This window comes from Peromyscus leucopus, chromosome X, assembly GCF_004664715.2.
Source record: "Peromyscus leucopus breed LL Stock chromosome X, UCI_PerLeu_2.1, whole genome shotgun sequence".
NCBI lineage: Eukaryota > Metazoa > Chordata > Mammalia > Rodentia > Cricetidae > Peromyscus > Peromyscus leucopus.
Window position 1 is genome coordinate 40,664,398 of NC_051083.1, and position 15,333 is coordinate 40,679,730.

General features: G+C 39.7%; 1 protein-coding gene across 1 annotated transcript; it reads left to right on the forward strand.

Annotated features, from left to right (window-relative positions):
• The first annotated feature begins 5,682 nt into the window (after positions 1–5,682).
• Positions 5,683–7,311, forward strand: LOC114694987 (protein FAM47A-like). The gene has a single exon (XM_028872132.2). It carries the CDS (start codon positions 5,720–5,722, stop codon positions 6,995–6,997), a length of 1,278 nt encoding a protein of 425 aa, XP_028727965.1. The 5' UTR covers positions 5,683–5,719; the 3' UTR covers positions 6,998–7,311.
• Positions 7,312–15,333: the final 8,022 nt, after the last annotated feature.

Below are 15,333 nucleotides of genomic sequence, written 5' to 3' on the forward strand. Positions count from 1 at the left end.
TAGCCACATCCTTGAGCTCAGAGCTTGAGAGAGAGAACTTACCATGATGAATTAGGTGGCATGAACACCTAATATTTGCCTGGATTTATTATAAACATACTTCAGAACAACATGTTAAAATCCTGGAACATACTATACCTGATATAATGCTACAAATCTATGGCTATTTGCAGATGATATGATAGTATAAATAAGTGACCCCCCAAAAATTCTATCAGGAAACACCTACAGCTGATAAACACCTTTAGTGAAGTGCCTGGATACATGATTAATTTAAGAAAAGCAGTAGCCCTCCTGTATACAAATGACAAACACGCTGAGAAAAAAATCAGGGAAGCAACACCTTTCACAATAACCACAAATAATATAAAGTGTCTTGGGAAACTCTAATCAAGCAAGTGAAAGACTTCCATGGTAAAAAATTTAAGTTTTTGAAAAAGAAATTGAAGAAGATGGAAAGCTCTCCCATGCTTGTGGATTGGTAGAATTATCATAGTAAAAATGACCATCTTACCAAAAGCAATCTACAGATTCAATGCAATCTCCATCAAAATTGCATCACAATTCTTTACACACTCTGAAAGGACATTACTCAACTTCTATGGAAAAATAGAACAACAACAAAAGAAAAACCCAGGAGAGCTAAAACAGTCCTTTACAATAAAAGAACTTCCAGAGGTATCACCATCCCTTATTTCAAGATGTTCTACAGAGCTCTAGTAATAAAAACCACATGATGCTGGCATCAAAACAGACACATTGATCAACAGAATTGAATTGAAGACCAGGAGGTAAATCCACCCACTTATGGGCACCTGATTTTTGGTAAAGAATTCAGAAATACACAATGGAATAAAGAAAGTATTTTCTCAACAAATGATACTGGCCTAACTGAATGTTAACCTGTAGAAGAGTGCAAATAAATCCATACCTATCACCCTGCACAAAACTCAAGTCCAAGTGAATAAAAGACCTTTACATAAAACCAGATACCCTGAACCCATTAGAAGAGAAAGTGGGGAATAGCCTTGAATGCATAGGCACAGGAGACAATTTCCTAAACAGAACACTGATAGTGCAGGCACCAAGATAATCAATTAATAAATGGGACCTCATGAAACTGAAAAGCATTTGTAAGACTCTGTTGGGACTGTAAACTTGTACAGCCACTATGGAAATCAATATGGTGGTTCCTCAGAAAGCTTGGAATCCATCTACCTCAGAACACAGCTATAACACTCTTGGGCATAGACTCAAAGGACACTCTACCCTACCACAAGGACACATACTCAACTGTGTCCACTGCTGTTCTATTCATAAAAGCCAGAAACTGAAGAAAAAAAAAAAAACCTAGAAGTCTTAGTGTGGGTTTTATTGATGTGAAGAGATACCATGACAATAGCTCTTATAAAGTAAAACATTTAATTGGGGCTGGTCTACAATTTCAGAGGTTTAGGATGTTATCATCATGGTGAGAAGCATGATAGCATGCAGGCAGACATGGTGCTGGAGAAATAGCTGAGAATTCTACAACTGGATCCACAGGCAGCTGGAAGGAACAGAGACACAAAAGGCCTGGCTGGAGCTTCCAAGCTCTCAAAGCCCATTTCCAGTGACACACTTTCTCCAATAAAACCATACCTATTTCAGCAATACCTCCTAATTGTGCCAGTCCCTATGGACCTATGGGGGCCATTTTCATTCAAATCACAACACTAGATGTCCCTCGACCATTTTATTCATAATAGCCAGAACCTGGAAACAACCTAGATGCCCCTCAACTGAAGAGTGGATAAGGAAAATGTGGTACACTTATACAATGCAGTATTACTTAGCTGTTTAAAAATGACACCATGAAATTTGCAGGCAAATGGATGGAACAAGAAAAAAATCATCGTGAGCAAGGCAACCCAGACCCAGAAAGACAAACATGATATGTACTTCACATATAAGTGGATATTAGCTAGTTAAGTATAGGATAATTATGCCATAATCCATAGACCCAGAGAAGTTAAGTAACAAGGAGGTCTTTAAAGGGTATGTATGGATTTCCCTAGGAAGAGGAAATACACATTTTTTCAGGAGGACTGGGAGCAGGTGGGATGGGAACATGAAGGATCAGCCAGGTGGGGGCAGGATGGACTAGAACTGTGGGGTATTTGGGGAGGCAATGTGGAAACCTAGTGCAGTGGAAACTCCCTAGAATCTATGAGGGTGACCCTAATGAAGACTCCTAGCCATGAGGAATATGGAGCTTGAACTGGTCATCTGTAACTAGGCAAGGCTTCCAGCAGTGGAACTGTGAAACCACTCCAGCTACAAAATCTTTGACTTACAACTTGCCCTCCCTGCATGATATACTGATGTGCTGGGCTGAAGGTGGCACACAACTTGTAGGAGTGGCCAACCAATAACTGATCCAACTTCAGGCCTAAGTTACAAGATGAGGCCCACACATAATACTGCCTGCATGGCCTGGAACCAGAGGCTGGATTGCCCAGAGAACTAGGATAGAACCAAACATGACTGGCCAGAACAAAAGAATATCAGTGAAGTGATTCCTCAAGATATTCTGCTATACTCATGGATCAATCTAGAACAATTATCATCAAAGAGTCTTCTTCTGGCAACTGATAGGAGCAGATGCAGAGACCCACAGCCAAACATTAGGTGAAGAGGAGGAAGAAAGATTGTAGGAGCCAGAGTGGTTGAGGACAATTGGAGAACAAGGCCCACAGAGTCAAATAACAGGGCTCATAAGGGCTCACAGAGACTGAAGTGGTAATCACAGACCCTGTGTAGGTCTGACCTAGGTCTTCTGCATGTACATTATGGCTGTGCAGCTTGATCTTCTTGTTGGACTCCTAACAGTGGGAGTGAGGAGTGTCTTTGACTCTTTTGCCTGTAATTGAGACCCTTTTGCCTGTAATTGAGAACTTCTATTGGGTTGTCTTATCCAGCCTTGATATGAATGTTTGTCCCTTGTATTATTGTAACTTGTTATGTACTGCTTCGTTAACATCTCTTGGAGACCTGCTCTTTTCTGAAGGGAAATAGAGGAGGAGTGGATCTGAGGGAGAGGCAAATTGAGGTGGAGACAGGGTTGAGTGAGTGAAAACTGTAGTCAGGATGTAATATATGAGAGAAGAAGAAATAATAATAATAACATTGTAAATATACACTTATACACCATATACATGAGAATGGAAAATGTAAAAATGTGTAAACATACATGTTTACGAGAATACTGAAAAACCGAAATCCTCAAAGTAGGTCTGCATCTTATTAGGGATGAGGATGAGGCTTGAGGATGAGGATATCAAATCTAGCCTAGCCTACAAATTGAGTTCAAGGCCAACCTGGAAATCTTATCACTCAAGTGAAGTGTCTAACATGTACAAGATATTTTATTAAAGTTGTATTTGTTTTTCTTTAATATTTTAATTATTTGATAATTTTGTATAATATGTTTTGATCATATTCACCCCATTTCCCTCAACTCTTCCCAGATCCACCCATTCCCCACCCACCTAACTTTATGTTCTTTTTTTTTTGCTTCTCCTAAATAATCCATTGATTCTAACCTATGTTGCCCATATATGTGAAGAAGAATTTTATTTGGCCAAGAAATGATATAACAGTGATATAGTTTAAGGACTAAGGTAGTTTCAGTGAAGTGCATATGATCCACACGTTCAAATTCAGTAAGATGTGATGAGGGATTTGATGTTTAAAAAGAAAGTAGCATATGGATTGGTAGGGACAGATCAATAAAAATCTTGGTCTTGTTTCTCACCAAGATAGAGATCATCTTTATACTTTGAAATTAAGAAAAACAGAGAAAATGTGTAAACAATAATTTGAAAGGCACTAGCCATGAGAAAGCAGAGACTGATCCCCTATTAAAATGGGAAACATGTGAAATGAGGTCTGTGATTGTCCTTCATTGTTTACTGACTTTAGACCATAGCTCATGAAGGAGGAATCCAGGCAGAGACCCTGTACTCTTTATAAATTTAAGAGATTAGGATAAGCATCTTGGTTTAGGAAAAGCACCACCTAAAAAGATAACAGGAAGCAGTGCCTTGCAACCACAAAAGGCCTCTAAGAGTATCTGTTCTGATAAAGGATACATGAGAAAGGTTGAATGAAACGATCATAAGCCAGAGTTACTGGAACTTTTCATCTAAAATACTGCAAGTGAGGGCCTGAGGAGATGGGTCGGGGATTGTTTCAGAGCAGTGGCTGCTGTTCCTGGATTTTCCCAGCACCCACATGACAATTCACAACCATTTGTCATAGGAGATCTAGCAGTCTTTTCTGGACTCCATGGACACCAGGCACACACATTATGCACAGACACAAATGCAGGCAAAATGCCATACACATAAAATAAAATCATAACAATTAAAAAAATAAAATACTGCAAGTGAGAAAACAGTACATCTACCCCTTCAAAGCACTAGTAGAAAAAAATCATACTATTGGCATAAAATTGTATATAATTTTATACAAAGAGAATATATCTGTCTAAAAACAAGTCAAGGCCATGTGTGGTGATACACACCTGTAATTCCAGCCTTCTTGAAGAAGACTTTGATGCTGACCTGTTCTACAGAGTAAGTTTCAGGTTGTCTTAGTTAGGGTTTCTATTGCTATAAAGAGACACCATGATCATAGCAACTCTTATAAGGAAAAAATTTAATTGGAGGGTGTGGTTCACTTATAGTTTCAAAGGTTCAGTCCATTATCATCACGACAGTGTACAGGCAGACATGGTGCTGGCTACACCTTGATCAGAAGGCAACAGGAAGTAGACTCCATGAAACAGTGAGGGAAGCATGAGCAAAAGAGACCTCAACGCCCACTCCCACAATGACACACTTTCTCCCACAAGGCCATGCCTACTCCAAGAAGGACAAACCTCCTAATAGTGCCACTCCCTTTAGGAGCCATTTTCTTTCAAACTGCCACACAGGCCAACCAGCACTAACTACACAGAAAAACTCTGTCTCAAAAGAAAGAGCTACCACAACAAAAGCTCACACAAAACAAAACAAAACAAACAAAAATCAAGCCAAAAGGCAGTAGGAGGAAGAAATGTAAGGCAGGCTGGTCTATATAATGAGGCATTGCTTTACTCTTCAGAAAGGGACAGATTCATCATCAGTAAGCAAGTAGTAGAGTACATGCTTTCTCAAAATTTATTCTCAAATTTTCTAAAAATTTATTCTCAGTGCCACTCATGACAGTATCAAAAACATGAAATTTCTGGAAAAATCAAGGTGGGGGGACATTGTGACAGACATACACTAAAAATGACAAAATAAAACCAAGACAAATAAAAGAACACATATACAGATGGAGAAATACCTTTTTATAAGTCACAAAATACAGTTGTTGAGATGAAAGTATATGTATACATAAAGTAAATACAATATTCATAGAAGAATTCTCTAAAAGTCCAAGAAGGAAACAGTTGGAAAGTCCACCCCTAGTCCAGTGGAGCTAAGAAGTGTATTTAGTTCTTGGCCCAAAGAAAAATGGAAGGAGCCATTGAGGTCAGAGGAGGGGGACGGGGTGTGAGAGGAATGGCGTAGGATACTTGGTTTTGCCCATTGGAATTTCAGCCACATAGTCCTTGTTTCTTAGCAACCTGAGTAGACCCAGGAAAACAATCCCTTGAGGCTAAGACAGTTGCCTCAGACCCAGGGGTACCATGGGCGAGCAGTGGATACCATGGAATCGCCCCCGGCAGGTACTTCAGCCAATGCCTCTGGGCATGACCTGCAAGCCCTGGTTCAAGGACAGGCTGCCTTCTAAATGTTTAGCGAAGCACAAACAAGAAAAACTGAAGTTTCCTACTTCTCTGGATGGACGGCGCTGGGTGTTCGTGAAGGAAGGACTAGACGATTTCAGGAAGGGCTGTCCGCCTTGTGAAGGTATGATCCTTCGTGGCTCCAAAGAGGGCTTTCTCCCCACAATTTCTCATAGAGTCAGGCGCAGGTCCAGGAAGAGTCAGAAAAAGCAGGGCCGGGAGTTGATGCTGGTTTCCCCGCTGTCGCTGGCCCAGCAAGAGCGAAAGTTCTTTGTGGAGAGAACAGAAGCAAACCTGACCCAGCATCCCTTGACTTTCTGGCCCCTGGAGGAAGGAATTCCTGAAAATCTCTTATTAAATGTGATGGAAACGCTTGACCCTGAGCGGGAGTTGGAGGAGAAGTGGGATTTTTGTGAGGGCCAAAGAAAATCGATCGATCTGCCTGTCGTTGCAGACAAATACCCTCAAAAAAAAATTGAACTGGATCCTCCCAAGTTTCCTGGATCACGCAAATACGGTGTGCTTCATGAAAACAAGCCCCAAAAACAGGAGACTGAGGAGTCTTTTTATTACCGGTACATACCCAAAGGAGTCTATGACTTCTGTGAATGGGTTGACTCATTCGGAGATTTGGGTATTGACGAAGATTTCATGATGAAGCAATTTGACATTGGCTATGAGTGCAAACCGAGCTATGGAGACTCTGCCATCAAGAAAATCAGCGTGCTTCCTTCTGAGCTCAAGTACTGCAGGAGGCTGAGCAGAGTGAAGGAGATCAGATTCTCCATACAGGAGTCTAACTTTGAAAGAAAACTCCGAAAACCACTTGATCCTTACAAGTCCACCAGGGATAAGATTAGATATGGAGCATGGTACCTGAAGCCTGATCTGTGGAAAAAGCTAGTAAATGATGAGCCTTTGATGGATCCTGACTACTTACTTGAACTTGAAGGTGGAAGGTTTGGTAAACCAGACATCATTGAAGACCTTTATGGAACAATTGCCTTTAAGGATTTCATCATAAGCAAAGGCTACGATATGCCAGGCATCCTTGAGAAGCTATTTATGAGGAAAGGATGGGATTACCAAACTGTCAACACTCCAATACCAAGAGTACTAAGAGCACATGAATTGATCATGCAGAGAAAGGATGAAGATTATGATGATGAAAATGACTAGGTGGTTTTCCATTTTACTTACTTGACTTTATTCTGTTCTCATTTCAAATAGTGAACAGAATATATATGAAGATATCACCATATGTGAACATCTTTTTGGACAATATCAACGTTAGACTTAATATTTATAAACATTTCTCAATGAACTAAAATATACTTCTGCTATGCCTGAACCAACATTTTATCAATTACAAGATCAACATTCATATGCACAGGTCTCAAATTTATTTACTATTGAGAATATGGCATTCTTACATCAGTTACTTATAAGAATTTGTAAAGACAATAATAAAAGCAAAGCAGAATTACTCTTTAGATTCAGTGACATCAATTACAAGATAAATCTTAAAACATTGGAATTGTTCGTATAAAGTAAGAGAAAACTTCCATAGCTTCAGCTAAATGAAAAATTTAAAGAATTATTGAAGGAGATCCCTCCTCCTGAATGGGGGCTTCCTCCTGTACCCCGGATTAGGCACAAATCACACCCAAACACCAGTTTTTGCAGAGAGATCCTTTATTAAGTGGAGAAGAAAAGTTAAAGTGGCTGTTTTCTGACTCAGGCAGGAAAACAGCAGCAAGCAAATGACCTTGCAGGTGTAATTTAACAGCAGAAAAGGGGGAGGTCTGTATTAGAATGGGTTAGGGTGCGGTGGTGAAGGAGATAGGTGACCAAGGAGAAGGGGAAGGGGACAAGGGAAAGGGGTATTTATTTCAGAGGGACAAAGGACATAGGAAAATGGCAGTTTATAAAGGTACGAGGGGAAACCCTGTGTTAGGATGATGCATTTAATTTTAACTGGGCATGTTAATTAGGACAGCAAAAGTTGGCTTCTGATTGCTGGACTTCAATACTTTGGTAGCTGGACTTTGGTAGTCAGCCTTAGGAGGAGAAAGTGGACAAATAAGAGAATAGACCTTGGTGACTAGTTTTGGGAATGTCATCTAACACTTTCTAGCAAGGCAGAGGGAATGGGAGAGAAGGGCCAGGCCTTCCAGAGCCACATGCTCAAGTTGGCTAGTGTCCTTTCAATTTTAGTGATTATTTTTTAACCAAACTTGAAGCTACAGCTAAAATAATGAGTTTTATTGTTTCTAGTTTGATACTTTTAAGAAAAGTTTTATTTCAGTTTTAGTCATATATATGTGAGTGTGTTTGTGCAAGTATATGCCACATGGGTGGGTGCCCAAGAAGATCAAAGGTATCATATGCTTGGAGCTGGAGTTACAAGGGATTGTGAACCATATGATGTGAGTTCTAGGACTCAAACTCTGGAAGAATAATACTCTTTTAAATGATGAGTCATCTGTCCAGTCCCACAGTCTTGATACTTTTAAGATGTAACATTTAAAGATTTTAGTTTTAAGTTAATTTTGTTAAAGATTTTAGGTAGGTTTAAGTTCATTTTCAACCTTTTATATCCACAAATACTCATAGCACATTTTAAAATGAATATTTTCTATTTGTATGTGTATGGTGGTAAAGCTTAATATTTAGTATTTTCAGTATTAAAATCATTTCCAGAAACAGTTTATAGATTTGCAAATATTTGGTCTTCTTACTCTTAATTTTCTTTTCCTATGCAGAAGTTTTTTGTTGTTGTTCATTTGTTTTTTTGTCTGCCTTGCTTTTTGAATTGATAGGCCATGGTTTTTCATGTCATATCCAAGAAGTTAACTCTCATACCAATATCAGGAAGATTTTTTCCTATGTTATTCTTTTTCATACTGGTAGTATTAATGATCTCAGGTGTCATGTCTTTAATCCATTTTATGTTCCTATTTTCCCTTGTTGTGACAAAATTCCTAGTAACTAGAATGTGAAGAAAACAAATTGAATGATGGGTACATATTTGGTGAAAGAAGGGACAAAGAGAAACTATTTTAGAATATAAGTGTTCTATATTTCCTCACATTTTAGCAACCCAAATGCATTCTATCCTTCATCTTCTTAGATTAAAAACTAGGAAATTCTCCCTGCCACTGGTGATTTCTGCTTCCCCAAAAGTCTTTTCCTGAGTGATCAGAATTTATGGAAGTTTCCTAAATTAGATTATGTGCTTTTCTCATCATTTTTACTCAAGTATAAAAAGAAAGTTTGTGTTTCAGGTGTTTTGTTGTTGTTTCTGTTGTCTTCTTTTCCCCCAAGACACAGTCTCACTATGTAGCTCTGCCTGTCCTGGAACTCACAATGTAATCCAGACTGGCCTTGAACTCACAAAGCTCTTCCTGCCTCAGATGTCCAAGTGCTGGGATTAAAGGCCTGTGCCACTTTGCCTGGCTCAGCTAGGGCAGTAAGTATGTTAATCCTCTCCTTCATCTTCAAACATATCATCTCAATTTCGGATAACTGTTCATATATTTCAAGAGAGCTGTATGGATTTTCTTGAAAATTAAGTTTCAGGTAAATGTAACAGTAGATAAAAATGTGTCAGCTGTCAGTGACTCACTGGAAGAACTGTGATATTCAACAAAGGTGAGAAAGGGGATTAAGTCTCCTCTTTTACCAAAAATATAATTAAAAGCTAGATCTTTTTTTTTTCTTTTGTAACAATTCATTGAACATATAGCACTGCATTCTGGAAAGAAACATATTTCAGTGAGTACTTACATTTTCATTGTGGTTATGAGACCTTGAACTTCATAGAGACTGTTGCTTTGTGTATAAAATGAAATTCACACTTCTCATCAAAATTAAAAGTCATTTTGATGAGAATGAATGGAGTTTCCAGAGTTGCCTGATGCTAATGACATTATAGAGCTGACAGTATACATTTATAAAAGAGGAGGGAAACAGGACGAGGAGAGGGCTATGCAATGGCCCAAAGGAAATATGGTAATGGAGGAAAGGAAATCTTTCATAAATTTAATCCAGTGTGATAATCTGTAATTTTCTTATATGCAATCTGTGTTGGTAATGCAGCTAGCTGTGGAGTTGGTTCTGCTCTTGCACCTGTCCCTGCTAGGCTTGTTTTTCCCAAAGTTGGGGTTGGGACAGGTAAGAGTAGAAATGACTTCAAGGAAAAGGACAGGTGCTCTTGGGAAGATAATGCAGCAAAGTTTCTGTGACATGTGATCACATAGCACACTGTGTGTGAGTGTAAGCTGTCCTTGAGACTGAACAGCATCATTGCCCCCCCCCATACATCCTACTTCACATGGCCCATACAATAAGGCAGGGTGGCAGAAACTGGACACTCAAGGTATTGGCAGGAGCAACAGTGACTGTGGGATCCTGATTTTTTAATGAAATCCAAGCCTGGCTAGATGTGACTCTATAACCAAGAGGACTTCAAGAAGCTGGAGACATGTCTGTACTCAGAGCCAACAGCATATGAAGTGATGTGGATGACTAGTATGTATACCCAAACCAGGGGATTTTCCCAAGAGTGAGGAATAAAGGCTAAGAGCAGGTTGGATATGCTGATGTGAGGCAAAGTGAAATTAGGTAGATGGATAAGTTACTTTTCTGTTGCTATGATGAAATGCCATGCCCAAAAGTGACTAATGGAAGAATTTATTTTGGTTTATGATTTTGGAGTGAGAATTCACGACAATGAGGGGAATGCATGGCAGCAGGTAGCTGGAGCATGAAGCTGAGAGGTCATATCTTTTACCAAAAACACAAAGGGGGGAGTGGGGGAGGGAAGAGAAAGAGAGAAAATATTGGGAGTGGGGTGAAGGTATAAATTCTCAAAGCCTGACCCCTCATGATTCACTTCTTCCTGTAACGCTGTACTTACCACCCCAAACAGTACCACAGAGGATAAAGTGTTTAAGTATATGAGCCTATGGGGGACATTTCCTTCAAACTACAACTTTCTACTCCCTGGTCCCCATAGGCTCACGACCATATCATAGTGCAAAATGAATTAAGTTTAACTTTAATAATCCCTATAGTCTTTCACAGTTTCAACACTCTAAAAGTTCAAAGTCCATAGTCTCTTCTAAGTCTCAAGGCAATCTCTTAAGTGTGACCTCCTTTAAAATAAAGTAAAATAAAATAAAAAAGCAAATAAAATATTCCAACATACAATGGCACTGCTCCACAGTTGGAAATTATATCACCAGAACTAGCCATTATAGAAAAATCCAATCCTATGGACCATGAAAATAGCATTAAATGCTAAGCAAGTGATGACAGATACATTAAAAAAAACAATCAAGTTAACCTCTCTATTTTTTAATTTAATAATTTGTTTCATCTGATTTTGTGTAAATAGTTGTATGAGCACATGTATGAGTATTTATCAGTAGGTTTTCTGTAGCCCGATAGCAGGTTTCTCCATTGATGCAGTAAGCCAAGTCAAGCGAAATTGGAAAAAATAAAAGAACAAATTTTTCTGTGCAAAGCAATTCCTGGGTGAGTTCTCCAGTCCCAGAGATTGAGACTGGAGAAGTCCCAGGCATGAACTAAAGCAGGGAGGTTATATAGCCTGTAAGACATGGGTTATGACAGGCCCGCCACAAGCTGGGCTTGTGCCCAAGTATGGTCAAAAACTTAATGCTTTTAATGGAGTCTTGGGCTGCTGGCAGCTTCAGAGGAGGAGCTGCAGAACTGAGCTTGTTGGCACCTTTTCTTTGTTGGAGATTCTCTGAGAGGATGGGGTTTGGAGAGAGATGGGGCTTCTCAGACCCTGCAGGCTTTGTGTCAATATAGCCACTAACTTTAAATAATCATGAGCTATTAGATACTTTAAGTAGAATTAAGAATTACAAATGTGACCTAAATGTTGTATCATGGGATGTCTTGAATACAATATGGTGCCTTTATTGAAAAGATGAACACATCCTAGTTTTCATATTGTACATTTATCTTAAAAAATGTGAGTAGCAGTCCAGTCATCCTTGTTCCACATCTAGCATCCTCCTATGAGTAAGTACATACCATATTTGTCTTTCTGAGTCTGGGTTACCTCACTCAGGATGATTTTTTCTAGATCCATCCATTTGCCTGCAAACCTCATGATGTCATTGTTTTTCTCTGCTGGGACTTGTGCAAGGACGCTTGGCTCAGTCTGGGAGGAGGGGACCGGACCTGCCTGGACTGAGTCTACCAGGTCGATCTCAGTCCTCGGAAAAGGCTTTGCCCTGGAGGAGGTGGGAATGGGGAGTGGGCTGGTGGTAAGGGGAGGGAGTGGGAGGGGGGAGAGTGAGGGAATCTGTGACTGTTATGTGGAACTGAATGGTATTGTAAAATAAAATTAAAAAAAATGATTATTTATGTATTTATTTGTTGTTTATGTGTATGGGTGTTTTGCCTGCATATATGTATGTGTACCATGTAGATACAGTGTCTACAGAGGTCAGAAGAAAATATCAGAACCCCCAAATATTAGAGTTACAGACAGTTGTGAGCTGTCATGTGGGTGCTAGGAACCAATTGCTGTCCTCTTCAGAAGCATCAAGTAGTCTTAACTACTGAGCCATCTCTCCACACTTCATATTGTACTTTTTAAGAATATTATGATTTTTTATAAATTTAACAACTGTTGTGGAATATTACTTTAACTATGTAAAGATGTGTTTCATTTGTTTATGCTGCATTTGTTTAACAATGTAAAGATGTGCTGCTTTGCCTGCCTAAGGCACCTGATTTGTCTAATAAAGCTGAACAACCAATAGCTAGGCAGTAGAGGGATAGGCAGGGCTGGCAGGCATAGAGAATAAGTAGGAGGAGGAATCTAGGTTCAAGGGAAAAGGAAAATGAGGGAGAAAAAGAGGAAGATACACAGGGCCAGCCAGCCAGGCAACAACCAGCCAGCCAGACACAGAGTAGGACATACAAAATGAAAGAAAGGTAAAAAGCCCCAAGGCAAAACACAGATGAAGAGAAGCAGGTTAAAATAAGTTATAAGTGCTAGTGGCACAAGCATAAACTAAGGCCAAATATTCAAAACTAATAAGTCTCTGAGTCATGATTTGGGAACTGGATGGTGGCCCAAAAGAAAGCATGGTACAAATGACTTTTCATCCTACTTTACCATTCTTTAAAAAAAAAAAAAAAAGCAATTTTTTTTGTTTGAATTCATTGTATGAGAAAAAAATGTCCATTGGTACATGGTATTTTTAAGCAGTATGGTGATATTTTATTTGTATTAAAATGTTATTTGTATGTTAATAAATAAAGTTGCCCAGGGGTCAGAGCTATTAGCAAGCCATAGGAAAGCAGGGCAGTGGTGGCGTATGCTTGTAATCCCAGCATTTGGTAGGCAGAGCTAGGTAAGTCTCTGTGTGTTCAGGGATACAACCAGTATTGGATACACATGCCTTTAATCTCAATACCAATCATAGAAAACCTGGAGGTCTATACAGACAGGTCATGACAAGGCAGTCATGTGGTTGGGTTTACAACCAATGAGAAGGCAAAACAGAAACACGATAAAAAAGACAGTCACACAGGAAGTAGCTCTGGTTCAGAGAGGTAGGACCACCACAGGAGGAAGGGTAAGGTTTTAGCTCTTAGCTCTGACCTCTTGGCTTTCTTCTTTGCATTGGTTCTGTGCTTCTTATTTAATAAAATGGTTGGTTACATCTAAAATGCAGAGTATCTCTACATGTAGAACCCAGGCTGACCTGAATCTCACCCTGTATACCAGGCTGGCCTTGAACTCACAGAGATCTACCTGCCTCTGCCTCCCACTTTCTAGGATCAAAGGTGTGTGCCACGATGTCTGTTAGGAGCACAGTATTTGAAACTAAGACCCCTCAATAATTTAAAACTTCCATAGCAGTTGAAGGAGTAATACAAAAGAAACAGGCAAAAAAGAAAAAGTGGCAAAAAGTCCTTTCCCCAAATTTATCCATTTGTAACATATCATATTTATTCCATAATCCTTCTTTATAAAAATGTATTTGATGTGCATGTATGTGAGCATGAGAGTATTATGTATGTGTGCCATATAAATGCAGGAGCTGATGAACCCACAAATCTCAGAAGAGGGCTTCAGATCCCTTATAACTGGGGTTACTGACAGTTATAAGCCCCCATATATATATAGGTAGGCATTAGGAATTGAACATGGGTCTTTTGTAAGAGTAACAAGCAGTCACAACTGCTGAGCTATCGCTCCAGCCCCTCAAAACAATTCTTTACACATACATAAACACACACTTACACTTTTTTCACTCATCTTTTAGTAGTAATTTGCAGATTATGACCTTTGTCCTTAAATACTTAAGGGAATATTGGTTAAAAATACTTCATCACAATTAATATTGACTTTAGCAAATCACGTAATTTAATAATACTACAATGTTATTTAATTATAAGATATTATTTGCTCTCAATTCAATTGGACAAGCATTCAATAATGATCTTCAAAGCATTGTTTCCACTCAGAGATCCCTTTGAGGCATCAGTTTTGTTCTGGAATGTCTGGCAATGGGAAACGTTTCTAAGCTTTTAGTACAGGCTGAAAAAGTTCCAGGCTTCTGTGGTTGCCTCAGGGAGAAAAAAAGTAAAGAAAAGAAGAGGAAAGAAAAAAGAAAAGGAAAGGAAAAGTAAAGGAAAATAAAAAAGAAAGAATGAAAAAGAAGGAAAGAAACACAAAGGTATGGCCTAAAAAGCAAGGCACTCAGGGTTAGCATAATGCGGGTTAACTGGTAACCAAAGACCACAGAGGAAAATGGGCCTTTCATGCTTCCAGCTCTCTCTATCTCCTCAAAATAAAACCAAGTGAAAAATCATTCGGGGAAAAGCCAGGTTAAGTGGAATAGTACAGGCAGAAATGTGGGCCAAGAGGAAAACTTTGGCAAATTGCTCTTAGACAGAGGGTTGGGAAAGTAGGGGAACAGAGCAGAGAAGCCACACATCTTGGATTTTGGGTATTTAGCTTGTTTCTGTTTTTATCGGGGATATGGAAAGTGTTGCATCTTTTACACAACCACATGGTTTTCGACTTCAATGATAACAATTGTTCAAAATAGCATATGTGTTACTCCAGAGGGGAAGGGATGGCCAAGGGAGGAGGAGAGGGCGTGGCAGGTCTCCAGAGTCTTGGCAACTAGGACCATAGGGAGAGGGGAATATTCAGGGGCTTCCTAGGGCCCAGGGGTCAAAGGAGGGCAGAGGAGGGGAGAGGAGGGGAGGGGAGAGGGCAGCAGAGGAACCATGGGCGACAGAACAGGAGCAAGGGGCACTTTGTCGGGGACTTCACCGCTGCCGAGGGTGGGCTCACAATGCCAGAAGTCCAGATTGGCGGGCTTACTTTTCAGCAGGACTCCCAAAGGGACAGGCAGACTGGGCTATGCATGGCTCCTAGTTCCAGCTATGGCACCAGGAAGATGCACATGAGCCCTACCAGCTTGAGCCAGCTCAGTATCAACAGGCTCATC

What these genes read in the sequence shown, in the direction of transcription:
- LOC114694987 (XM_028872132.2), top strand. Translation starts at nt 5,720, where the DNA reads ATGGGCGAGCAGTGGATACCATGGAATCGCCCCCGGCAGGTACTTCAG.